The sequence below is a fragment of the Rhincodon typus genome, chromosome 7, assembly GCF_021869965.1.
Source record: "Rhincodon typus isolate 14 chromosome 7, sRhiTyp1.1, whole genome shotgun sequence".
Classification (NCBI taxonomy): domain Eukaryota; kingdom Metazoa; phylum Chordata; class Chondrichthyes; order Orectolobiformes; family Rhincodontidae; genus Rhincodon; species Rhincodon typus.
The window spans coordinates 25,581,063-25,606,427 of NC_063338.1; the positions used below are offsets into that span (position 1 = coordinate 25,581,063).

The following is a 25,365-nucleotide window of genomic DNA, read 5'->3' on the forward strand; positions in this document are numbered from 1 at the left end:
CGACAAGTTGAAACTGAGAGTTTCATTGATGGAATTTTTACTGATGAGTTACCAAGGCATCTGTTCAGAGCTTTGTTTTTGATCAGCAGCTTGATTGAAACAAATTATTCTAATTATTTCCATCCCTGATTGTCCACATGCTTTTGTTTGACTGATTCAGCAAAGCTGGTAAATTTATCCTCAACAATAGTCCAGTGGTCAGAATAAACTGTTAAGGGAAATTCACGCTCTAGTTATTTTATTATCCCATCAGATTTTCTAGAAAGTTTGCTGGATTTGAAATGACTGACTCAATGTTTTGATCTGATTTCCATGACAAAAGGGTGATATCCTGTAAATCCAGCAGTGTATAAAAGCAGTGTCCATGATTTCCATAGACACAGCGATTAGACAGGGACATCCAAAATGGGGAAAGTAAGTAACACTGAACAATGTTTTTGCCTGTTTATTTTTGCTTAGGTTATTAATCATAAATTACACAGTGTGTAAATAGGTTGCCTTTTTGATATATCAGTGCTATCGGATACTGATAGAAACATTTGATTTGAATTATTCAAAATCAAGAAGGGGCTGAACAGAGTAAATAGGGAGAGAATGATCCCACTGGTGAACACAAAGGGTGCAGATTTAAAGCATTTTAGTAAAAGAATAAAACAAATATGGAGGAAAATCTTTTTCCATACAAGGAATGGTGAGTGTGTGGAATGCACTGTCTTAGAGTGTGGAGCAGGCAGGTTCGATTGATAGACGTAAAGAGGAATTTTATGGTTATTTGAAAAAGAATAATGTGTAAGATAATGGCGAGAAGGCAGGAGAATGGCATTAAACAATCTGCTTACACAGAGGGCTGACTGAGATCGTGGGCTGAATGGCCTCCTGAACTGTAATAATGCTGTGATTCTGACAAACTGTTTTCAAAGCTGTCACCCCTTAGCCAAAGCGTAATCAGGTAACAAAACTGAAGAAAACAAAGAACTACGGATGCTGGAAAACTGAAACAAAAAAACCCAGAAATTGCTGGAGAAACTCAGCAGGTCTGGCAATATCGTTGGAGAGAAAACAGTTAAAGTTTTGGGTCCAGTGACCCTTCTTCAGAACAATTAGTAGCTAGGAAAAGGTGGCATATATGCTGCAAACATGGAGTGGGAAAGGGAGTAAGCCAATAGGTGGGGATGAAACCCAGAGAGAGAGAAAGAAAGGAAAAGGGATGGATAAGGATAAGTGAGGGAGAAAGGAAAGCTGATAATGGGGGGCAATAAGTAGGTGCAGATAGGTTGGTTTTACTGAATACAGCCCATGTCATAACAGGGCCACCCATGTCGGGGTGGATAAAGGACATAGAGGAAGGCGTTCAGATTTTAAAATGATTGAACTCAATATTGAGTCCTGAAAGCTGCAGGATCCCCAAACGGAAAATGAGATGAGCAGAGCTAATTACTTTGCTTTTCTTTGTCCCATGACAAATTGAGCTTGCTGACAGTTAAAGCAGTGTTTGAAAACATGCTGACAGGTTTGTTTGAATGTTCCCTACAATAGCTAACTAAGATTTTTCAATGGGATTTGAGTAAGAGTGAAACCTATTGGTACACACGTTATCCAGCATTTGAATGGCACTAAAAAAGACAACTGTTCAGGTTTCATCCCCAAATGCACGGACAAGTGGGGCAGTTATGACAGTATTGAGTCTACTAACTTGTCAGAAAGAATGCATGCTGGGGAGAAAAGGATTGGGTTCAGTGGAATGTCCCTCAAAGTCAGGTCAGCTTGCTGCCATTCGCATGAGAAATGGTAAATAGGAGTAGCAACTTTGCTTTGATCTCAGGATCCAAATAGTTAAATAAGGATTGGGATTGGTAGTTCTGATTCCTCTCTAATTTTAGAGCCATTGTCTTTTGTGGTCTTATTCTTTGTGATTTCTAAACTACTAGGCAAGATTGCTGTACAATATTGAGCCAGGACTAGCTCCCAAGTGTGTAAACCAGTTGTTCCAAAAATATCGGAGATAACAAGGTGTAGAGCTGGATGAACACAGCAGGCCAAGCAGCATCAGAGGAGCAGGAAAGCTGACGTTTCGGGCCTAGACCCTTCTTCAGAAATCAGCAGAAATCTTCAGAAATAGTTCCTACTATCTCTATTCCAAAAATATCTTTTTCTTTCTTTCTTGCACTCTGCAGTATGAATCAGGCCGACAAAGGTTGAAAGCTTTATCTTGCTGCAGTTCACTCCTGTGCAGCCAAGCAAGAGTGAATGCCTGCAGAGGAGCTGGAGAAATAAAATTGAAGAGGGAAAACAGAGAAGCAGCTCTTTAAATAACCCCAAATCTACACTTTCCACTGTTGACCCTTCGGGAATCAGTACCTGGATTTTACATGACTCTTTCAAGATAGAATTTTACTTTAAAATGACAACTCTTCCCTTTCATTGGGTATCTATAAAAGGTCTCATGTCACATTTTCAGCTTGCTGGCTAAAATTTACCACTCAACTATGATCAATAAAACAGGCATTTGAGTCCTGATAACAAAAATATGTTGGATGCCCCGAGATCTGAAATGAAAAGTGCTGGAGGAACTCGGCATGTCTGTCAATCTCTGTGGAAAGGAGTGCAAAATTGATGTTTTGAATCCAATAATACTCTTCTTTGGAACAAATCTATTCATCATTACATTGCTGTTTGTGGGAGCTTGTGTGTAACTTGTCTGCTGTGTTTCTTATATTAGCATTAACAGTGCTATACGTCAAAAGTATTTAATCTGGCTAAAAAGCACTTCTGGATTCCCTGACGATGAATCCAAGACTTCATTTTCGTTTAATACAAACATGCAAATAAAATAGTTAAGGTGACTGGATGAGATGATAAGGATTCTTGGCTATAAATAGAAATATAGAATACAAACCAAGGGACTGTTGGCATTAGTCACTGGATAGACCTCAGTGAGAGCCTTGCATCTACCACATGGTCAGAAATGACGTTAAGGTCTTGGATTGCAGAGGTTTATCAGAATTGTACCAAGAGTGGCGAATTTGGTTCTACAGAGATTCTAGATTATCTGAAACTATTCTTTTTAGTGTTTTTCTTTCACACACCAAGTTGTAACGAAATGGTAAGGTACCACATACTAGGCTTGTTAGCAGTATTGAAGCTGATGTGGGTAGAGTGCCTGCATGGACACAAACTTGTCTCAGAGAGCAGCAGTGAATGGATGTTTTCCAAACTGGAAGGAAGCATATGCAGTCATATACTCCAGGGGCTAGAACTGGATGTACAGGCATCTACTAAAATTTTTCAGATGGTATGTAACTCAGAACTACAGCAAGCAGTGATGCAGGAACAGAATTCAGAAAGTCATTGCCATGTGCCTACCTATTTCACCTGTCTAACAGAATTTAACATAAAGAAGTGATTCCTTTGGGCAATAAGAATGAGGTGGGGTAATTTAATCTAAATGATAGTATTTTAAAGTAGATTCAGAAAGGAGTGACCCTGGGATGTGAATACACATGTCTGCGAAGGTGACAGGATAAGTTGAAAGGCTGTTACACAAGAATACACAAGATCCATAGCTTTATAAATAAGAATCTAGAACTTGAAGAATATTACATTAAACACTTACGAAACATTAGATTTGCCGTAACTCCAGAAATGTGGCCAATTCTGGACAGTGCACTTTAGGAAGAATGTCAAGGCCTTGGAGATGCTCAGAGGTCATTTATTAGAATGATAATAAGGACTAATAGAGACTTCAATAATGTTGTTTTCCTAAAAGCAGAAAAGGTTAAGAGAAGACCTGTTTCCAAAGCCTTCAAGGTTTGAGAAACAATAACTCAGGAGAAATTGTTTCCAGTGTCAGTAAAGTCAGTGTCCAGAGGTCACGGATTCAGTAAAATCATAGAATCCCTACAGTGTGGAAATAGGCCCTTTGGGCCAACAAGTCCACACTGACACTGAAAGCATCCCACCCAGACCCATCCCCCTAATCTACACATCTCTGAACACTATGGGCAATTTAGCATGGCCAATCCACCTAGCCTGCACATCTTTGGACTGTGGGAGGAAACTGGAGCACCTGGAGGGGACCCACGCGGACACAGGGAGAATGTGAAACTCCACACAGACAATTACCCAAGGGTGGAATCAAACCTGGGTCCCTGGCACTGGGAGGCAGCAGTGCTAACCACTAAGCCACCGTGCCACCCTACAAATAAGCAAAAGAAGGAGAGGCAACATAAGGAAAGATATTTATAAACCTCAAGTGATGATCTAGAAAGCATTCCTGAAAGGGTGGAAGCAGATTCATTAAAAACTTCAAATGATTATGCTGGACAGGGGAAAGACCTGGGAAAAACAGTGGTCATGGATATCGCTCTGAATCTATGATCTAGAACTGTGTGCCTCTAAAGCTGGTAAAAGTTGATTCAACAATAAACTTCAAAATTGCAGTGGATCAACATTTAAAAAAAAAACATTTTCTTTAGGGCTACAGGGATAGAGGGCAGTGGTACTAATTGAATAATTATTTCAGGCAGGATGAACCATGTATCGTGTATTTTAATTCAGTCGTGGGATGTTGGTATTGTTGGCTGAGCCAGTTTTTTTTGCTTTTTCCCAATTGCCCTGGAAAAGGTGGTGGTGAGCTGCCTTCTTGAACAGCTGCAGTCCATATGATGGAATAGAGACACCCACAATGCTGTTAGGGATGGAACTCCAGGATATTGACTCAGTGACAGTGAAGCAATGACAATATAGTTCCAAATTTTGGATCAACGGTCCCTGTAATTTTTTGTGGCTGTTGCAGACATCTGAGGTCCATGCATGACAATCGTTTCTGAAAGCAGAAGCCATTCATCAATGATTTATCTGGAGCTTCCCAGTGGCTGTATAGTCAAACAGCTTAGAGGGAATGTCGGTCAGAATGGTGTGTGCCTTGGTGGGAACTTGCAGGTGGTGGTGTTCCCATTGTACCTGTTGTCCTTCTAGATGGTAGAGGTAATCACTTTTTGTGAATTGTTACAGTGAATTTTGTAGCTGGTATACACTGCTGCCATTGCGCATCAGTGAATGTTGAAGGTGTCAGATGGGGCACCAAACCAAGCGGGCTGTTTTGTTCTGAACAGTATTGATCTTGAGTGTTACAACTGCACTCATGCAGGAAAATGGAAACTAATCTAGCATACTCCCGACTTGTGCCTTGTAGGTGGTGAACAGGCTTTGAGGAGGCAGGAGGTAAATGAAGCACTGCAGAATTCCCAGCCTCTGACCTCCTCCTGTAGCCAGAGTGTTTGCATTGCTAGTCTAGTTCCATTCCTGGTCAATGGTAATCTTCAAGGATGTTGATAGGTGAAAATTCTTAAATATCAAGAATTGTTGGTTGGATTTATTCTTGTTGGAGATGGACATAGTTTGACACTTACGTGCCACTTCTTAGTCCAAACTTGGATGTTGTTCAGATCTTGCTGCAATTGGCCATTGACCATTTCTGAGGAGCCATGAAAGATGCTGAATACTGTGTAATTAAAATGGAGAAAAAGTCAATGACGAAGAAGGTCAAGGATGAAGCAACTAGTGATAGTCGAGCCTAGGATGCCACCCTGAGGAAATCCTGCTGAAGTGTCCTGTGGCAGAGATGATTGATCTCTGATAACCGTAGTCATCTTCCTTTGAGCTATGTATGACTCCAAATCAGTCGAGAGTTGTCTCCTTGATTCTCACTTACACCAATTTCACTAGAACTCCCTGATGCCACACTCAAATGCTGCATTAATGTGAAGGGCAGTCAACCTCACTTCCCTTTAGTTCAGTTATTTTGTCCATGCTTGGACCAAGAGTGTAATAATGTCAGATGCTAAGTAGCACTGATGGAGCTCAAGCTGGCCATCAATGAGCAGGTTATTCTTGAATAAGTGCACCTTGATAGAATGGTCAATGACCTCTTTTATCACTTTGCTGATGATCTATAGTAAATCAATTGGGCAGTAATTAGTTGCTTTATGTGCCTTGGACATACCTGGGCAATTTTCCACATTTTTGGGTCGAAATTTATTTTGTAGCTATACCGGAAAATTATGTCAAATGTTGTAGCTAGTTTGCACAAGGCTTCAGTACTATTTCTGGAATGCTGTCAGGGCCCACAGCCTTTGCCCTATCCAGTGTCTTCATCCACTTCTTGATATCACATGGAGTGAACAAGTTGGCTGAAGGTTGCCTCCTGTGATATTTGGCACCACAGGAGGAGGCTGAAGAGTCTTCCGCGTTATATGATTCTATAATAAATCATCCTTGTTGATCTCAGAGTGCTACATCTTCAGTTGTAGCATCCCTACCCCTGAGCCAGGAGTGCCAGGTTCAAGGCCCTTCTGCTCCAGAGGGGTGTCATAACAAGGCTGAGCAGGTTGATGAAAAAAAAAAGGTATTTCTGGACTCTTGTCTCAGGTTCATTTTAATTAAGAATAAATATAAAAGTAGTAACTTTCTAATTCAAATCCTGTAATATCTTAGAATTTTAATAAATATATACAATAAAGATAAAATATTGTGACTTTCAAACACTTGCATATCTTTTATTTAGGCATGATATGTTAATAGAAATTATAAAAGACTCTCTTTTTTGAATAACTGTTACTAAACGTGGAACTGGAAGAGAAAAAATAATCATCTTAAATAACATAAGTTCAATTATTCTTTTTAATCCATATGTATAGATCACTTTCTTTGAAGAGAAGAACTTTCAGGGCCGTCATCATGAATGTGACAGTGATTGCTCAGATTTTCACACCTCCATAGCCCGTTGTAACTCGATCAAAATTGAGGATGGGGCCTGGGCAGTGTACGAGAAACCAAATTTCACAGGATACTTGTATGTTCTTACCAAGAGAGAGTATCCTGACTACAAAAGCTGGATGGGTTTCAATGATCGTATTGCTTCATGCCACAAGATCCAACTAGTAAGTCTGTTTATTTCTGTACAACTACTAAATATTTGACTTATAGTTCAATTAGCCTACTGCCGTAAATGTATGTCATAAACTCAAATACTGCATTCACTGCACATTAACTGAACAATTATATAACTAAAGCTGGGCTTTGGAATACTGCGATATTGGTTACATTTGCCTTTTCTCAAGTACAAGAATTGAATATTATGCCCATTAATTTTTAATCTTTAAAAACACAAATAATGTTTATCTACAAATAGACAAGATCATGCCATTTCAAAGAACAACATTAACTCAAGTATTTGTAACATACTTAATGGGGGATGTATTTAATATATAATTCAACAGAAAATGTTTCCAGGTTTAACCAACTTGTACATTGAGATAAGGTTTGACAGCTGATCAAAGTAAAAGGAAAATTGATTTGGATTCATGCTGTTTGTGGTGCAGCAAATTTTACCTAAAATTACAGGTAGTAGATGAGTAAAATGGTGTGAATGTTGAAAATCTGAAATACAAACTGATATTGCTTGATACAATCAATTGGGCTGGCATCATCTATGGAAATTGACCCAAGATGTTCACTCTTCCTATAACTTTTTATTTAGTAGATAATTGCCCAATTCTTCTGATCAGTGTTGGAATCCCAGACAGAAAACACTTAACGATTCTTCTGGGCAAATTTCTGAGCGCTCCCTCAGCATGGGAATCCTCAGAATACCCAAGGGAATTTGCATAGAAAGCTCAGTCACTTTTATGGCACTAGCTGCTGTTTTCTGGCAAGGTTTTAAATGTCCCAAAACTTCTGTGTGTTGATTAAATGAGTAAATGGGTAAGAAAGCAGGTGAATGAATGTACTGGTGTGTAAGTGGTAGGTAAGTGATATGAATTGGGTAGTAAGCAGGCCAAGGGGTGAGGTGAGGGGATGCTAGGGTTTTGAAGGAGTTAGCAATATTGTAATCCAGGAAATGGGCTAAGATTTTTCTACCATTTTCCGGGTAACTAGCCAGATATGCATGATCGAATAGTCCAAAGTCTCTTACTCCAACTAAGTTAGAGACTTTTTTGAGGGACCTGTGAAGCAGGGGAACTGTGCACCAGAAGTTCAAACTTCCATGAAATGCCAACATATACCTTGGGAGATTTGTACCTTACAATACAGAATAGGAAATATGGACCAATGACTTTGGAAATGCAGCTTTGCTATACCAGGTGATGAACTAATACACAATACAGACCAATAAGACTCTGGTACAATTTCAGTTTGTATTGACCTCTGAGTGAGCCAGAGCAACAGGAGAGGTCCTACAGCACACCTCAGTGTTCTGGATAAGGAAGGATGAAGTCAACAGATTTTTGCTGTTGATTCCTATAGAATCGCATAGATCATAGAATCCCTACAGTGTGCAAGCAGGCCATTCTGCCCATTGAATCCACACTGATCCTCCCAACAGCACCCACCCCCTACCCTATCCCTGCATTTCCCACCTAGACACTTATAGGCAATTTAGCACAGACAACTCACCTAACCTGCACATCTTTGGACTGTGGGAGGAAACCAGTGCACCCAGATGAAACCTACGCAGACATGGGGAGAACGTGCAAACTCTACACAGACAGTCGCCCAAGGCTGGAATTGAACCCGGGTCCCTGGCGCTGTGAGGCAGCAGTGCTAACCACACGCTGCCCTGATATGCTGGGAATGTGTGGATGATAGGTAAGAATAAGATCAGTTGTGCTATAATGCCCTTCATGCTCGATAACCAATTAACATAATCTACAGTTACATAAAAACTGAACCTGGGCAGGGGGAGAGGGTTATAACCAAGTCTTAAATAGAGAAAGGGGAAACTTAGAAGAACAAGAACAAACTGAGTTATTGTATACATGATACTTGCTTTGTGTTTTACAGACAGGCACAGACAATTACAAGATCAGAATCTGCAATAAGGGCGATTATGAAACACAAACTATAGAATATACAGACGACTGTCCATCTATCTTTGAACAATTCCGCATTCGAGATATTGACTCCTGCAGTGTCTTGGAGGGTGCATGGGTTTTCTATGAACTTCCAAATTATCGTGGAAGGCAATACCTTCTTGAGAAGGGTGTGTATCAGAAAGCTGCAGACTGGGGAGCAACCACCTCAACAGTGCAGTCCTTCCATCGAATCATTGTGTAACTAAGGAAGCAGCGTATTGATTTTTTTGCAAGTTTCAATTTATCGATTTGACTGTAAAGAATTTTTAATTAGCAGTAAAATAATACATTAGATGTCTATCTTAGAGGAAAACTTGTGAACATAAAAAGTCAAGTTTTCAGTGTGGGTATAACTGGGAAATTCTGCTCAAAATGTGCTTGGAATTGCACTGGTTCAGTTACAACTCAAATTTCTGTTAGAAGTTATTTGTATTATCACAAATGCAAAATTTTCTGTGAACCAGCATAAGATTTTCTTTTCCATTTGCTGGCATTCCTTCATAGATTGAACCCAGTTTAGCTTTTGCAAAATGACTGAACCCACAAAATAAGCTCACTAGCATCTACTCAGTTCTAGCATTGCCACTGATGATCACATTTCAAGAATGAATATATTAAAAAGTTCTCCACCAGAGTAAACACAATTAAAAAGAACTGGAAATGGCTTTTAAATGCCAGATCAAATTATTTTTTATTCATGTACACCAAATCACTTTCTTAGTAAATGTTGTATTGGATTGGTATGAAAAAAAAATTAAAATGCTAAGCAACATCTCTGTGCCTGAGAAAATAAGTGCTATGTGAAGAGCCTTCCTGACCCAATGCATCTGGCAGAATCTCTCACTTTTAATTTAGAAGGAGGCTTGATTGAGGGAAGCTCCTAATGCAGGCAAATTGAACCTTGAGACAGCATGAAAGATGTAGAAAACAGGGGGTTAGTGCTTTGTGATGCAACAGATGTTAAAAATTTCATAATTATACTGAAATAGCTTGTAAAAACAAATGAAAACTCTATCCATAAGTGTTCATTCTTTGGAGCACAACTAAACCAATATACTAATATTTTGACTCTTAAAAGTGCATGTAATTCTAGCTGTTAGATAAGTGCCTATTGAAGCAGCACTCGGATCAACAACCTGCAATAGCGATGATGGAGTTTACTAAAATCAAAAAGCAAAGTATGGAACTAATACATTGACTCAAATTAAAAAGTGTTTTCCCTGAATTAGGTTCTGTGCCTTTTTGTTTTGTTAAGAATAAAATACATGCTTACCAGGTAATCTGATTTGAATCATTCTAACAATCTGGAAAAAGCTTCATTGCATGTTTTTCTGCCAATGGAATTTATTATCTGGAACTAAGCCACTTGTAACTAGAAGCTCTCAATTCATTTTGACAAGCTTACTGATACTCGAGCCCCACTGCTCCAGGGGTTGTCACAAAAGTTAAAGATTTAATCAAATAACTTTAAGTCCCAAACTTTCCTGCCTGATTACCTCAGGTTAATGAAAACACGGACTAGGTTTCTGTACTTAACAAGAAACTACATATTACAAATAAATCATTTCTAACCACAAGTAAACAAAAACAAGTTATTAACTATAGCTCAACTTAAACTTTACCCCTTCGTAAACCCCTAAATGTACATGCAGACAGACACAAACAAAAAAGATGTCATGGGTGGAGAACATTTTTTAAGGAAACATAGTCAAATAGCACTGGTTCACTGGATGCATTGAGGTGTTCCTTTGCCTCTTCAGAATGCTTCTGCTCTCCAGTCATCATCTACTTTTCAAGTCCTTTCAATTCTACGCTGCAGACACAAGGTAGTTAGCACATTAATCGTTCAGTCTTTCACAAGTCAGAAGCAGCAGCTCATAGCTAGCTGCTCTCACTCTCTGCTTGCCTATCTTCCAATTCTTTGCTATTTCTCTGCAATGAGAGAGAGGATATTGTCTTATTACAGTCTGGAGGTGTAGCAGGCAAGGGATTGTGATTAGTTTCTGCAGGCAGCCAAATTTGAACAGGATACTCCATAGTCCCTTTCAGATGAGAGTCAAAAGCTTGAGAGGTCAAAGGAGGTGCACTTTTCTAAAACAAAAAGTCTTGCAATGAAGATCATGTCCACTATGCCCCTTGGTGGGATGGAGTGGAATCTGCATTGATACTCTGGTAGGAGTTCTTCAGTCAGTCGGAGAAGGCAATTGAGAAGGATTAATGCATAAACATCATTTGCAATGGATAGCAGTAATACTCCTCTGTGGATACTGCAATCAGTCTCATCTCCTTTCTTAAAGATGGTTATAATTATGATACTTGAGATCTGCCGCCATACTATCAATCTACAGATTAGGGAGATGATGTCATGTACGAGTTGCATTTCAGCAGGAACTCCTTCTGTGTTGGTGGCCTTGGATCCTAGCTGTCAGATCGTCTTTTTAACCTCAAAGTGTGTTGGGCTGTACCATGATGGTGACAGATAGCTTGCTGCAGGATGTGGTTGATGGCACTAATATTGAAGACCAAGCCTTGGTTGAGGAGATTCTTGAAGTGCTCCTTCCACTGAGTGCACACTACCTTTTTGTCTGTGATGAGTGTTACTCCATTCTTAGCTCTCACTGGGTAGTTCAGCAGTTCTGGAGCTGTAGATCGTCTCAACTGTGTTAAAGAATCCATGTCAGTCATAGCTGTTGGTAAGTTGCTGTATTATGATGAACTTACAGTCAAGCCAGGTTCTCTGAGCATTTTATGGTTACTATTCATTGAGTGCCATCAGGATTCTGAGAGTCACTGATTGCGTGAGTCTTCAGAAAGTTCCTTCGGTCCACTGACATTGAATTTCCTGAAGTGGGCCTTTTGTTGCCGTTTTTAGACAAGGCTGATGGAGACAGCAGACTGGATTAGGTGACGGTCGGTGCAGCAGTTCTCAGCTCCGATCCTGCAAACATCCTTCTGACCCCTTTCTTGAAAGGTGCTGTAGTCAAACAGTGCCTATGTCTGCAGCGAGGGTGTTGCCATGAGGCTTCTTCAACATATCCCCAATTACGCAGATCTTTGCAAGTCAACACGTTCCATTGGAGCACAGAAGAATGCTCTGTGAATCTTATCACTAGCTGTTAGTGTCAAAACCTGTCCTTTAAAATGTCAATTTATCTCTATTATTATCAGAAAACATGCAATTATTTATTAGATGTCCACAAAAATGTCTAAGATAATGAATTTAATATCTTGCTTTGATATGAAACTGCCCCCGATACAGTGCACATAATATTTACAAATTGGCCAACATTTTAGAACAAACTAGGAATCAACAATCATGGGTAAGTACAAACATTACGGAGGAGTACAAAATAATAATTCCTATAAGAATATTTGGATTTTAAAAGGTACACTTTCCGGAAATAGATGCACTACAGTTAACTTGAGAAGCACTATAATTCATATATTACATTCTTTCACACATTTTCATGAACTCAAGGTACCACTATGCTTGTGCCAGTGACCAACCCTTGAGACCACCATCTAAGGGTGTAAAACGTTCACTTCAGCTATGAAAATATTTTAAATATAACTACTTTTTTTAATGTTAGTGTATCTGCAGACTAATCAGGATTTCCACCTGACTTTGAGGTAGAGGTCAGAAAGATAAAATTCATACGGTGAGATTTTTTCCCAAAGGTATATTTTTACTTGCACTGTGATGAATAGCAAAGGAACAGTAACCCCGATTGTGCTGTATAGTCTCCAAGACTAATGCTTTCTTAGATAATACTGATTTATTTCATGTATAAAAGAAAGAGTTAGCTTGATTTACTGAGTCTAATTGTGCAATGAGATTCAAAAAGACGTTCTATCTACTAAATACCTTGGCTTGCAATGTGCAACTATGCCCTTCATGGGTGTACTGAGCTCATTCATTTGTTACACTCAGATGAAACCGAAAAGGTTCAATTTTGTTCAGAAACATTTCTTAGAATAGGGAAATGACTACAAAACATAAAAGAAATTATTTTTTGCATAGTTTTCAAATAAATTTGATTCCCACAATCCTGAATCCTCCTGCCTTTTTGCCTGCTGAAGTTACCAGGCAAAAGATACTTTTAAATTACCTGCAAACTGAGGCAACTATTGATGCATTCTTTCATCATCCTTATATCAGCAGAGTGAGTGTTCAGATCACAGTTAGTTCTCCTGGGGGTAATTAATCAAATTATGGGGAAATTCACTTGCTAATCATAATTTGCACCATTTTTTGTGCTAACCAAAAACTATTTTTTATATTTAAAATTTGCATTGATTATTTAAAATGGAAAAGAATATACAAAAACAATGCCAAAATTGGAACAATATACATTTTGCTGATAACGACCAATCATGTTTGTAAAGATCACAGGTGTTTAAGCTCACAATATTTTACATAAAACTTTCAGCAAATTCAACAGAGCAGCTGAAGGGTTCTTGGCATCAGAAATCAGTGAAGGAGATCATATTTCACAAATGAAGCTTCTCTGATTGTACTCTGGCTGTCTTTTGTGTCTCTAAATGCGTAGGTTCATCTGATCTCGGGTAGCTGCAGTAGAACTGGTTGGTGATTCAGGTGAGTTCCAAACGAGAAACAATTCCCTCCTCCTCCTATAACCAACACTTGGCGTTCCTTCACCAACAGCACACTACTGTGATTGTGCAACATTAGAGGCCACTTCACAAGGTTCTGCAAACAAGGAGGAAATAATTAACAATCTGTCTCCGCATCTACATCATAATGAAAACTTTGCACAGAAAGGCTGGGACTTTTTCCCCTTGGGTGGCATGGTGGCTCAGTGGTTAGCACTGCTGCCACACAGTGCCAGGCGCCCGGGTTCAATCCCACCCTTGGGCAACTGTCTGTGTGGAGTTTGCATGTTCTCCCCAGGTCTGCGTGGGTTTCCTCCGGGTGCTCCGGTTTCCTCCCACAGTCCAAAGATGTGCAGGCTAGGTGGATTGGCCATACTAAATTGCCCGTAGTGTTCTGGGGTGTGCAGATTAGGTGCTTTATAGGGGGATGGGTCTGGGTGGGATGCTCTGTGGGTCTGTGTGGATTTGTTGGGCCAAAGGGCCTGTTTCCACACTGTAGGGATTCTATGAATCGACATAGCTTCACCTCATATTACCCCTACGTCTTCAGTAATGCCTTTGCCCAAATCTGTACTTGACATTTATAATGGAAAGTCTAATGTAAACTTCTGGCTGTCAGAGTGAGGCTCTCTGATCCAGCTCTCATCTATGTTGGATTTGGATCTACCCATTGCCCACCCCTAGTGGTTGAACCTATTGAATCAATTTTGTGCTCCCCATTGCCCTTGAACACCAGTCTCTCCTCCAATTCCTAATTCCCTGAACAACTTCCCTCCATCTATTATATATACCTCTCTTTCCTTTCTGTTTGGGGCTTTCAGCACTCATACTGTACAAAGCAACACAGATTTTAGAATCCTTCTGATTATACTATACATTATCTAAATAATAAACTCAATAAATGAGTGGTCCTTTTAAACCTCTATAATGTGAGAGTATGTTTTTAAATTTACAGTAAGTCTTGTTTAAAGTTGTCCTGTTTAATGAAGTTTCACTTTAACATCAGTATTTTAATGAGGCCTATATTCCCATTGAGTGCCACAAAATTATTTTTGAAGTTGTACCCTGTCAACCTAACCTGTACCTCCTTTGCTCCCCAATGCTCAAACTGCGAACTCTTCTCCACTCCGTTACCCACCTCTTGCTGCTTCCCTCTCCTGGATATGTGTTCCTGTTCAAGATCCAGAGCTGGAGCTCGTATATTGTCAAAGCACATGTTCTGATAGTTAGGAAGTGCTGAGGCATTTAGAATCACTGTATGATTTAAATGACTTTCAAAGTTGCTCTGCTTCACTGCTTTTTCCCCCAAGTCTTTGCTCACAGCAAGGGTTCAGGTTAGAAGAGAAATCAGCAGGAGCATTAGAAAATGAAAAGGCTGTAAAAGCCCTAGTGCTTCTGAACCATCAGGACTGGCACCTCCATAGCACTGGAGCTCAAGCTTGAAGAGGATCGAATTGAACCTTAATCCTGAATGGAACCACACGTTCATGAGAAAGCAGTAGTGAGAGCGTGGGTTGAGAAGAGGTAAACATTCAGAACTTGAGGGGCAATTAGTGAGGAGAGGCCACAATTCAGAGTGTCGACGAGAAGGAAGGGTCTGCAGTAACCAGCAGGATCAGGGCATAGATAGCTTGGGAAGCAAGACTGTTCGCGAGGTGGTGGCGCGGCAAGTAGCAAGTTACACTGTTCTTTCCATTTCATTTACTAATGTCAGAATTTAATGATGCAAAACATTTTAAATTCAAGGGCATAATGTTTTAATTTTTTTTGATAAGGAACGCCTCACTGAACCTAACAGTTTTAACACTGGTTCCTATGGGAACTATAAGTGAGAAATTACTGCACTTGCCTTTCTTTCCAAGTCAAGTACATGGTGACACATTTTAAGAGAAAGATATTTATTCATGGGAATGCCGAAACAGTGTACCATCTAACACACCATAAGAAATAACATAGAAGATTTGCTAGCATTTAACTGTTAACTCAAAAAACTAACATTTTGCATAGATTATTCATATTCCTAAAAAGCAACTTAATCACAATTGTATCTCACTTAAAAAAGAGAATCAGCTCATCCACATTATTGTGCTTACTGAAAACTATAACAAAAGGACCCTCCTGTGGCACAGTGGGAGTGTCCACACCTTGGACCAGGGGTTGGCAGGGTGGGGGAGAGGTTCAACCTCCATCTGCTCCAGATGTGTTTAGTAACATCGTTGAACAGGTTGACTAGAAAAAAAGTGTTAAAGAATTTTTTAAAAATAAACTTTCAGACACATCTAAATACACAGTTTTTCTATTTATCCAGTTGATAATTAATTCTGATGTGATTTTACAGGGGGTCCCTGATTTACGAATGTCCAAATTACAAATGCTTACTTACAAACTCTTTCTTATATGGGGCGTAATTTTAATGACCCAACATAAGAACATTTCCTGTACTTACGTATGACTCCTTTATATTGTCCTGCATTGTTTTCCAACTTGCGTACAAACTGATTTGCAAATGGACTCCAGAATGGAACCCGTTCACAATCTAGAGACTGTTTGTACATTCAAAAATGATACATTCTAGAAAACAGAGTCCTCTTTGTAAAGTTGGCCTCTCATCTTATTTTGTCAATACTCTTAAATCTCAGGATAAGAAACTTCATTTCTGAGCTCTAAATAATAAGAACTTATAAATTAAGCACCAAATTAAAAGCCTACAATGACCTTGGATTTAGCTGTTGTAATGATGGCAAATTCAATGTCAGTACTTTCTGAAACTGATTGTGATTCTGGGCATCTGCACACAAACAGTTAGGTGCAGAAATCCAAAATGTTTCAGTCATATTCACCCTGTCCCACACAACCTCAATGGATGAAGTCATCCCTGCAGATGGAAATCATCTTTGAGTCACTTTGCACAGACTTTTAAAGCTTCTGCATTGAGCAATAGTAATGTCTTTTTGATTGAGATGCAACTTTTTTTTTTAAAACAGGCAATACACAGGAATGTAAGGAAAAACTGAGCAGTGAGTACCTATGACCTAGGGCTTGTTGCTCACAAGAGTGGCAGAAACAAAGGCAAATAATAATTTCAAAAGAAAACTGGATAGGCACTAGAGGGAGATAATCTTGCAGAAGCACAGGAAATTTCTTTTATTCACTTGTGGGACATGTGTGTCGCAGGCTAGGCCAAGATTTATTGCTTGTCCCTAGTTGCCCTTGACAAGCTGGTGTTGAGCTGCCTTCTTGAACCGCTATAGTCCACGTGCTGTAGGTACACCCACAATGCCGTTCAGAAGAGAATTCAGGATTTTGATCCAGTGACAGGGAAGGAACAGTAATATATTTACAAGTCAGGACCTTGAATGGCTTAGAATAAACTTGCAGGTGGTGGCGTTCCCATGTATCTGCTGCCAATGATGCAAGTGGTCATGGGTTTGGAAAGTGCTGTAAGGATCTTTGGTGAATTTCTGCGGTGCATGTTGTAGACAGTACATTACTGCTGCCACTGAGCATCGGCGGGGAGGGAGCAGATGTGCTGCCAAACAAGTGGGCTACTTTGAGCTGGATGGTGTCAGGCTTGTTGAGTGTTGTTGGAGCTGTCCCTATCCAGGCAAGTGAGGAGTATTCCATCGCACTCCTGACTTGTGCCTTTTAGATGGTGGATAGGCCCAGGGGAGATATTCCTAGCCTCTGATTTGCACTTGTAGCCATTGTATTTATATGGCAGGTTCAGTTGAGCTTTTGGTCAATGGTAACCCCCAGGATATTGATGGTGGGGAATTCGGTGATGGTAATGCCATTGAATGTCAGGAGATGATGGTTAAATTGTCTCTTATTGGAGGTGGTCATTGCCTGGTATTTGTGATAGAGAAAAGCAGAGAAAAAGTGGGGGACTAGGGTGCTCTACAGACAGCCAGTATGGACTTCTTGGGCCAAATCGTCTCCTTCTGCGCCATTTTGACTCTGTGTTTCCATTTATGTGGGATCAATGACCTGTCTTCAGACTTATGGAACAAGCTTATTTGTAGTTGGAACACAACTAGTCAGCTGTCAAGTGAAATTTGCTTACAATCCATGCCAATCATTGCTACCAAAATGTGCAAAAGGGCTGAAAAAGTAAACTTGTAAACCAAATGTATTTTGTTTTCTGATATATTCTTGAAAGTTATTACTTACTGTGTTAATGTGGTAATCAAGACTTTGTCCTGTCTTTAGGTCAATAAGAGTTACTTCAGGGATTGAATCAGAGTAGATTGTCACTCCTCCCAGTAAAAAAAGTTTATCATCAAGAATATGGGCTGTGTGAGAGTATCTGTAAAGTAATCGCAAATGATCAAATATGGACAAGTTCCTTCCAAAACTGGCACAGTCCTTCTTTATATCCAGAATACAGCTGCTTCTCTTGACTAATTTCTTAAATTCTGTACAGAGAGTGCATTAATGGTGTATTAATGAAGCCTGGAAATGAAAATAGCCCAATCTACCTCTCACCCACCTATCCATCAAAACCTTTGAATTAAAATCAGGCCTTTGTGCACTCATACAATTTTTAAAAGTTTTCCCTGGCTACAATACAGCATTTAATGGGAAGGGTTACTGCACAACCTTTTTTTTGTACAGAATATAGCTGTGATTAATGATGAATGCTTTTTAAAGTGTAAAAACTTTTACAACTTTGCAGTAGAGACTGTTCACTCTGTATTTAACCATATTGTTATTTAACAAGCTTGTATCTATTCTACAATTTTGAGGATAATAAATTGTGCTTAAGTAAAAAACAGAATAAAAGTAAAATATTAATCATCATTTTAATGCATACAACCAAATAAACCTGAAATTTCTCCAGGATCTACACAGCTAATGAATAAAGTATAATCAGCACTAAAATTTTACGGTATTCTTGACTAAATTGTCTGTCAAAATTTTAAAATTTTGGGACAACTAAGGTGGTTGGCAGTGAGCAGGCGAGCCATAGTACCTTCCTGGATCACTTAAGTGTATCATTTTAAGTGACCCAAAGAATAATATTCATCATGTTTGGTTGCATCAATGCAGGATTGTACTGGGTACAGAAAAAAAAGACACAGAAAATTACATATCAGTTTTGATGTGTACCGTGGAATGAAAGAATCTGTTACTTCTATCCTATTCCAAAAAAATCCAGACTGGGTTGGTCTAAGATGGAAGACAGATGCTAAAGGGATCTGTGTTGCCCCTAATCCTCCAGCAATCAGTACACCAGCTTTCCATGAACAGGCACTGTGGGAATGGCGACTTTCTGGAGTAGGCCCAGTAACTGGAATCTGCAAAGGGAAGAACATCATTTAATTAAGATCAGGGCAGAAAGACATAATTTTAGGATTTTGAACAGCAACTTTTCTCAGTTAATTTTAATGTTTTAAATGGCTGTTTGTGGAACATTTAGCATACCATCGATGCTTTATTATCTCCTCTTTCAAAATGTCTTATATTTTACCCCCAATAGATACTTACCCTACTGGCCTGTTGTGGCTGGGTTGTCCTTACACATTCATTTAATGATATTTCACTATATTATATCACCCAATCCTAAATATTTTCTGAATCTGACTTGCTCTAATATCTACTCACTATTAGTTAATATCAGGTCCAATAGCAGCTTCGCTCACATAAATTCCTCAATGCTAATGGATCATGTAACAATGCATTCTTGTGTCTTGTATCATGGCTAATTTCTTGCCCCTCAACCATATGCACACGGTTTCCATCTTCTCCATCCTTGGAATAGATATACCTAACTCAACTATAATCAATTTCTCCTTCATGTGTAGGGTTTCATATTCCATTGCATTTTTTCCTATATCAGCAAAGTAACATGCATCTCTGTTGAATATTGAACCTTTGATTCTCATTAATTTGGTTTGCCTGTTCCGCAAAGATCTTAAAAATTTCCCAATTTAATCTTAAGACTGCTAACATTTTCACAAAGAACACTGAAGCATTCACTTATTTGAAGCATTTTATTTTTCTGACTTATACTATGAATAACTGTAAGGTATTGTAATTTTTTTTCTGTATTTCTCTATATTGTATCTAAGATTTGTACCTTCGTACAATGTACCTAAGATGGCACGTGCAGGGCGACATCGTAAACTTTCCAACTTACTCCTGTACTTTTGTACTTGAATGCACGTGACAATAAACCTAATTTTAATTGTCTCCTCATCCTTGATATTGTCATTATTTCTTTGCCTGCTTATATTCTTGGTGACATTGAGAACAAAAATTAAGAATTACTATAATGAGGACAAGCATGGGAAATGACGGTCAGGAGAGATTGGAGATACTGGGATTATTTCCATTGGAGCATAGAAGGTGGAGGGGAACCTCAGTAAATCCTCTTAATACTATGAAAAACATTGACAGAAACAACAGGAAAAATAGTATTTCCCTAATTACCAAGTCAGTAAAGAGTATCATCAACTTAATAATTCTCAAAATCAGAATGAGAAGTTAGCTGAAATGTCTTGACACAGAGGGTTATTAGAAGCAGGGAAAGCTTAATCACAGCTAGTGTTTGATACACAAAACACGATCATTTAAGGGAACATGAAAAAATGTTTGAAAGACGGGAACTCTCTCCTGAAAGCAGGTATAACAAAACAGGCAAACAAGGTGCACCATACTAAGAAAGTTTTCAACAGCTATAATTTCACTTACATCTGCCCAGCTATAGTCTTCCAGGTTCAGGAAATGCCAATCATTTAGCACCATTTCTTTGGGAGAGCGACCACCATAAATGAACAGATATCTCTGACCTTTCATAAGAGAAAGTAATGATCTCCAGTTAGTTATAAAACATAGTGGTTCTAAATAATGTACATATCTAACAACAGAACAATGTGAATGCTGGAAATTTGAAACAACAACAAAGAATGAAAAACAAAACCTCAGCAGGTTAGGCAGCATCTGTGTAGAGAGAGAAATGAAGTTATGTTTCAGGTCTGTGATCTTGCATCAGAACTGAGAAAAGTTAGGGATATAACAGGGTCTGAACAACAGTGTGTGGAACAAGGACAAGGGGAAGGTATGTGATAGGGTGGAAGACCAAAGGGATGGAATGACAGAAAAGTTAGCTGTCCAGGGCCAAACAGAATGGAGATGGTGCAAGAATGAAACAAATGATGTGCTGAATCCAGGTGTGCTAACTGAAAAATAGTGAAACAAGCAAAGACAAGGAAACAAAAGGGGAAGAGTTTACCATATGAAACTACTGAACTCAATGCAGAGTTGGAAGGCTGTAGAGTATCTAGTTGAAAAGGAGGTGCTGTTCTTGAAGCTTATGTTGAGCCTCTCTGGAAAGTCCAGTAGGCCAAGGACAGCATGACAGCGAAGTGCCTACGTCCGCACCTGCTTTACTGTTACATTATTTTCAAAATGCTGCCACAAATTAAAAGTAAAAGCAGAATTTACAGGCCATTTGGTAACACCAGTAGCAAACTAGTAAACCTTCAGGAGAGTGAGCCCAAAATCCACTGACACAGTATATACGACAGGAGGTGAATTTATGGCAAGTTCTGAAAAAATTAACATTTTGGTCCATATTTTGGATAGATTGAAGAGGATTAACATAGTTTATGGAAAGGAACCACAGCCATTAACAGATCAATCAATTGCACTGTTAGTGCTCTGGCAGATATGGTTTAACAAAAGTGAAATGGCAACGAAATACAAATCGCACTTCAATTCATTGCATTTCGTTGGAAAACAGAAAAACAAATCTGATTTTAATTTGATGCTGAAATCATAGAATCCCTACAATGTGGAAGTAGGCCAATCGGGCCATCAAGTGCACCCCAACCCTCCGAACAACATCCCAGCCAGACCCACCGCCCTACCCTACACCTGTAACCCTGCATTACCTGCGGCTAATCCACCTAGCCTACACATCCTTGGATACTATGGGCAGTTTACCACGTTCAATGCACCTAAAATGCACATTTTCAGACTGTGGGAGGAAACCCACACAGACACAGGAAGGATGTACAAACTCCACATAGACTGTCACCCAAGGCTGGAATCGAACCCAGCTCCCCAGTGCTGGGGGGCAGCAGTGCTAACCACTGAGCCACATACCACTCCAATGTTTCTCCACAGGAGAATAGAAATGTTTCTCAGAATTGATTAACATTAGTTTTGTAGCTGTGTAACTCCCATTAAATTTACATCTCCTCCACACAATCTGACACATAGATAAATTTTATATAATGTCATGATTCTGTCCATGTAGATATCAAATAACCAAAACGAAGTTGCAATTAAATTTCTACAGTCAAAACTGGCATTTCCTTTCCATTTTTGTTTCTCAGTTTGCTCGTTTGCACTTATAATGCTAGAAATTGGAAGTAAAAAGCAGGAAATTATTTTGATTAATCCTTTTATTATAATTTCACATTGCTTTGCAATTAATAGAAACGTTTCTAAGGTTTTGGAGTAGATTTGTAGCTCGGGTTGTGGGTGTTGAGGTGCTGAGCACTGAGGATGTTACCAAGCACAGTAACGAAACATCTGCGGAACAACAAACCAGCTCGGCGAGCCAACCAACCTCAAATGGAAACGTTTGTACAAAATTTTGTTCTGGTCTTTTTTTTTTTACCTTTATAAATCACTTCTGTTGCTGTGTGTCGCCAGCGTGGTGATGGTGCAGTGCCAATGCATTCTATCTCTTTTACTGACAAGCTGATGCTGGAGATGGTACCATCGCCAACTTCACATTTCAACAAAAGGAGACTGGTGACTGGCTTTAGTGGAGACGTGCGGCCACCAAAGATTACACAGCAACTGTCACAAAAAGACGTCATGCTGTGAAACATTCGTTCAGCTAAAACATGAACAAAAAATTTAATGTTTAATTAACCGAGTACAATAGATTACAGATCTGATGAACACACAGTTAACATTCCCAAAGAGGTATTTTGAGAACTCAAAGTCTTAAATAGATTTCAGTGCAAGGCAATCAATTCACATACAAGAACTAAACGTGTTTCTGTTATTTTATTCCCATCTCTTCTGATTTTTGTCAGCAGTTTGTAAAATGCAGGATGACAAAATATTACTGAAATAAAAACAAAGTGCTGGAGAAACTCACCAGGTCTGGCAGCATCTGTGGAGAGATGCCAAACTCCAGCATCCAAAGTTGTTTGCTTTTAATTAAAATATTACTAAAAGCTGTTCTCCTCTGGTTAAGACCATAAGAAGTAGGAGCAGGAGAAGGCCATTTGCCCCTCGAGCCTGTTCCGCCATTCAATAGGACAATGACTGACCTGAAACTCTTCACGTCTGTTTTCCTGCCCTTTCCCCATAACCCTTGGTTCCACTACTGACCAAGGATCTAGCTATCTCAGCCTTAAACATACACAAGGACTCTGCCCCGACATGCTGTTTCAATAAGATATTTGTGATAAAACAGATTTGATGCACAGGAATAAGGATTCTTTCTTTTACTTTGTCTGCTATTCCATTCTAATTTAATTGACTGCTTAGTTGACACGGTTTATTGCTTAAATGGTTTAGGTTTTGACATTATTGTCAATCTCTCAACAGCAAGGAACATCACAGTTAATCCCAATCAAGTTCTCAATTAACATCCACACACACAATTCTAGCAAGGAACAATGGATACCTATCAGGATTGACATCTGATGCCAACTATTTCACTGAACAAGTAACTGGGCATAGACTGGGCACTGAAACCAGGACCGAACTGCTTCATCTTGCTCATTTATTAATTGGATAAACATACCAAACTATAGCGTGGTCAAATAATATATTCAAAAGTAAACATTTAGACACACATAAGGATATCAGAACATTTAGCATAAAGGTAGTAATTATTTAAAAACAAAACCAACATGTGCCCCAAGAAAAGGTACATTTCCTCTGGATCCACATCCCCTCCCCAAACCTCATCATCCCATACCCTGTCACATAGGCAGCACAGAAGCACAGGAGCAAGTGCAGGCCTTTCAGACACGCAGAAGCCTGTTCTGCTTTTCTAAATCATGGCCAATCGTCTGCCTCAACACAGAATGGGAAAATTATCTCCATGTCCCTTGATGTCATTACTATCTGGAAATCTATCCATCTGTCTTGAACATACTCAAATGATGGTGATAGCCCTCTGGGGTAGAGAACTGCAAAGGCTCACCACCCTCTGGGTGAAGCATAACCTTTGTGTTTCAGTCACTAAATAGCTTGCCTCTTATTCTAAATATGAGTCTCTGGTTTTAGATGTTATGCTTATATTCCAAGGGGAAATATCTTTTCTGCATCTACCCTATCTAGCCTATACAATATCTATGACTGAAAAGATGGGATAGACAAGCTGCTTTCACTCTCTGTCTCATGCTGAAGGTTTGACAGACTGGTGTCTTCCAAATTCATATTATAATTATGAAATATATTGATTGTTCTAAATTAACATTCATAGTAGTACTGAATTGGTTCTTGGGATCCTAAAAATAGAATGCATATAAAATAACATGTTCTCCTGATCACTGTCCAATATTACCAGCTGGGTGGACATGCATGCAGGCATCCACCTAAAATATGATTGAGTCAAGTTGTAAATGCATCGCTTAATTTAATAGCTGTTGACACACATTGTCTAAATTCACAAGCGAAGGATATGCACTAAGACAAAGCACAATAGTTTGTCAGCATCTGTGAAGCTGTACCCCAACATTACCTACCACTTTCAGAAGAAAAAAGGAACAGATAGCCAAAATATAGAACAGCAACGCTATTGCAACATTTAGCAGATTGAAAGCAGGGTAAAAGGAAAGTTATTATTGCTTCAAGCAGCTTAATCTTTTATTGTGATAATCCCAAACGTGCCACAGCATCCAAAGCAGAAATTCAAAATTTGTTTTCAAGGTACTGAATATTACTAGAGCTATTTTTAAACTTACTCAATAGATGGATTGATCCCTCATTGTTAACAAAGCTACATTTCCAAACTGGTCCACTTTTAATCATTAGTGTTGCACCCCTGAGGCGTCCATGTTGGCCAACTCTGCTGCCAAATCCTCCACTGATAAGGACTATATTTGGGGCAATAAGTGACGAACAATGGGCAAATCTCCTTAAAAGAGGATTCTCTGATTCAATCTCACATGGAGATACAGAGATCCACAGTGGATCAAAAGTATCTAGTTTATTGGCATGGAAATCTGTAGAGAGAAAATATACAATTAGTTTTTAAAAATAGCAGTATTTATAAGAGACAGCATTTCCGCTGCACATAGTGGTCGAGGATAAACACATGTCCAAGCTTTACTACTAATATTTCTCAACAATTTGAAATTGATTTCCTATTCTTAACTGTGTTCATAGTTAAACATAATGACAACAGTTTTTTTTGCACATGCATGCAGCAAAGCAAACACATCAATTTAATGCGAAAACCGAAGGAAAACAGATTTGCTTGGGGCTGTTAAACACAGTTAGAGAAAGACAGCCACAGATGGACATTGGAAACTCAGGCCTCGTTTTAAACAACTGGATGAAGAATTGAGAACAAGAAACGGAAAGGAAAGAAAAATCAGACTGAGATGTGGCTTGAGTGAAATTTAAAGAAAGCTGGAAAGAAATAAAAGACTGAGGCATACTTATTATAAGACAAATGGAGGATCATCTACCAAACATGGATGTTTTCCCTGTAGAATTTGAAACAAAGGTAGACATGGCAATTGATGTTACTGGCATTGCTACATGTGTGGTGTTTATTTCTTGCAATATAAAAATCCAACCCATTATTTGTTACCGTTGTCAATGCTGGCAGATTTGTAACTTGCAACACCAA

At 39.1% G+C, this 25,365-nt stretch overlaps 2 protein-coding genes across 2 annotated transcripts in view; one reads left to right on the top strand and one right to left on the bottom strand.

Moving 5' to 3' along the window:
* Nucleotides 1–405: 405 nt before the first annotated feature.
* Nucleotides 406–9,117, top strand: LOC109917024 (gamma-crystallin S-like). The gene is made up of 3 exons (XM_020516790.2): nucleotides 406–414; nucleotides 6,699–6,941; nucleotides 8,845–9,117. Exons 1-3 carry the CDS (start codon nucleotides 406–408, stop codon nucleotides 9,115–9,117), a joined length of 525 nt encoding a protein of 174 aa, XP_020372379.2.
* A 6,511-nt stretch (nucleotides 9,118–15,628) lies between these two features.
* The window catches only part of lcmt2 (leucine carboxyl methyltransferase 2), a 28,505-nt gene continuing 18,768 nt past the window's right edge, over nucleotides 15,629–25,365 (bottom strand). The window contains exons 8-13 of the mRNA XM_048599476.1: nucleotides 24,473–24,733; nucleotides 22,159–22,383; nucleotides 20,223–20,320; nucleotides 18,639–18,826; nucleotides 17,700–17,835; nucleotides 15,629–15,758 (exon numbers count right to left, since the gene is read on the bottom strand). Coding sequence (XP_048455433.1) covers nucleotides 15,708–15,758; nucleotides 17,700–17,835; nucleotides 18,639–18,826; nucleotides 20,223–20,320; nucleotides 22,159–22,383; nucleotides 24,473–24,733 — 959 coding nt within the window. The 3' untranslated portion in view covers nucleotides 15,629–15,707. The remainder of the gene's footprint in view (nucleotides 15,759–17,699; nucleotides 17,836–18,638; nucleotides 18,827–20,222; nucleotides 20,321–22,158; nucleotides 22,384–24,472; nucleotides 24,734–25,365) is intronic.

Bases quoted from the DNA above. Each gene is read 5' to 3' on its own strand.
- LOC109917024 (XM_020516790.2), top strand. The intron at 6,942-8,844 runs GTAAGTCTGTTT...TGTGTTTTACAG, and splicing joins CATGCCACAAGATCCAACTA to ACAGGCACAGACAATTACAA.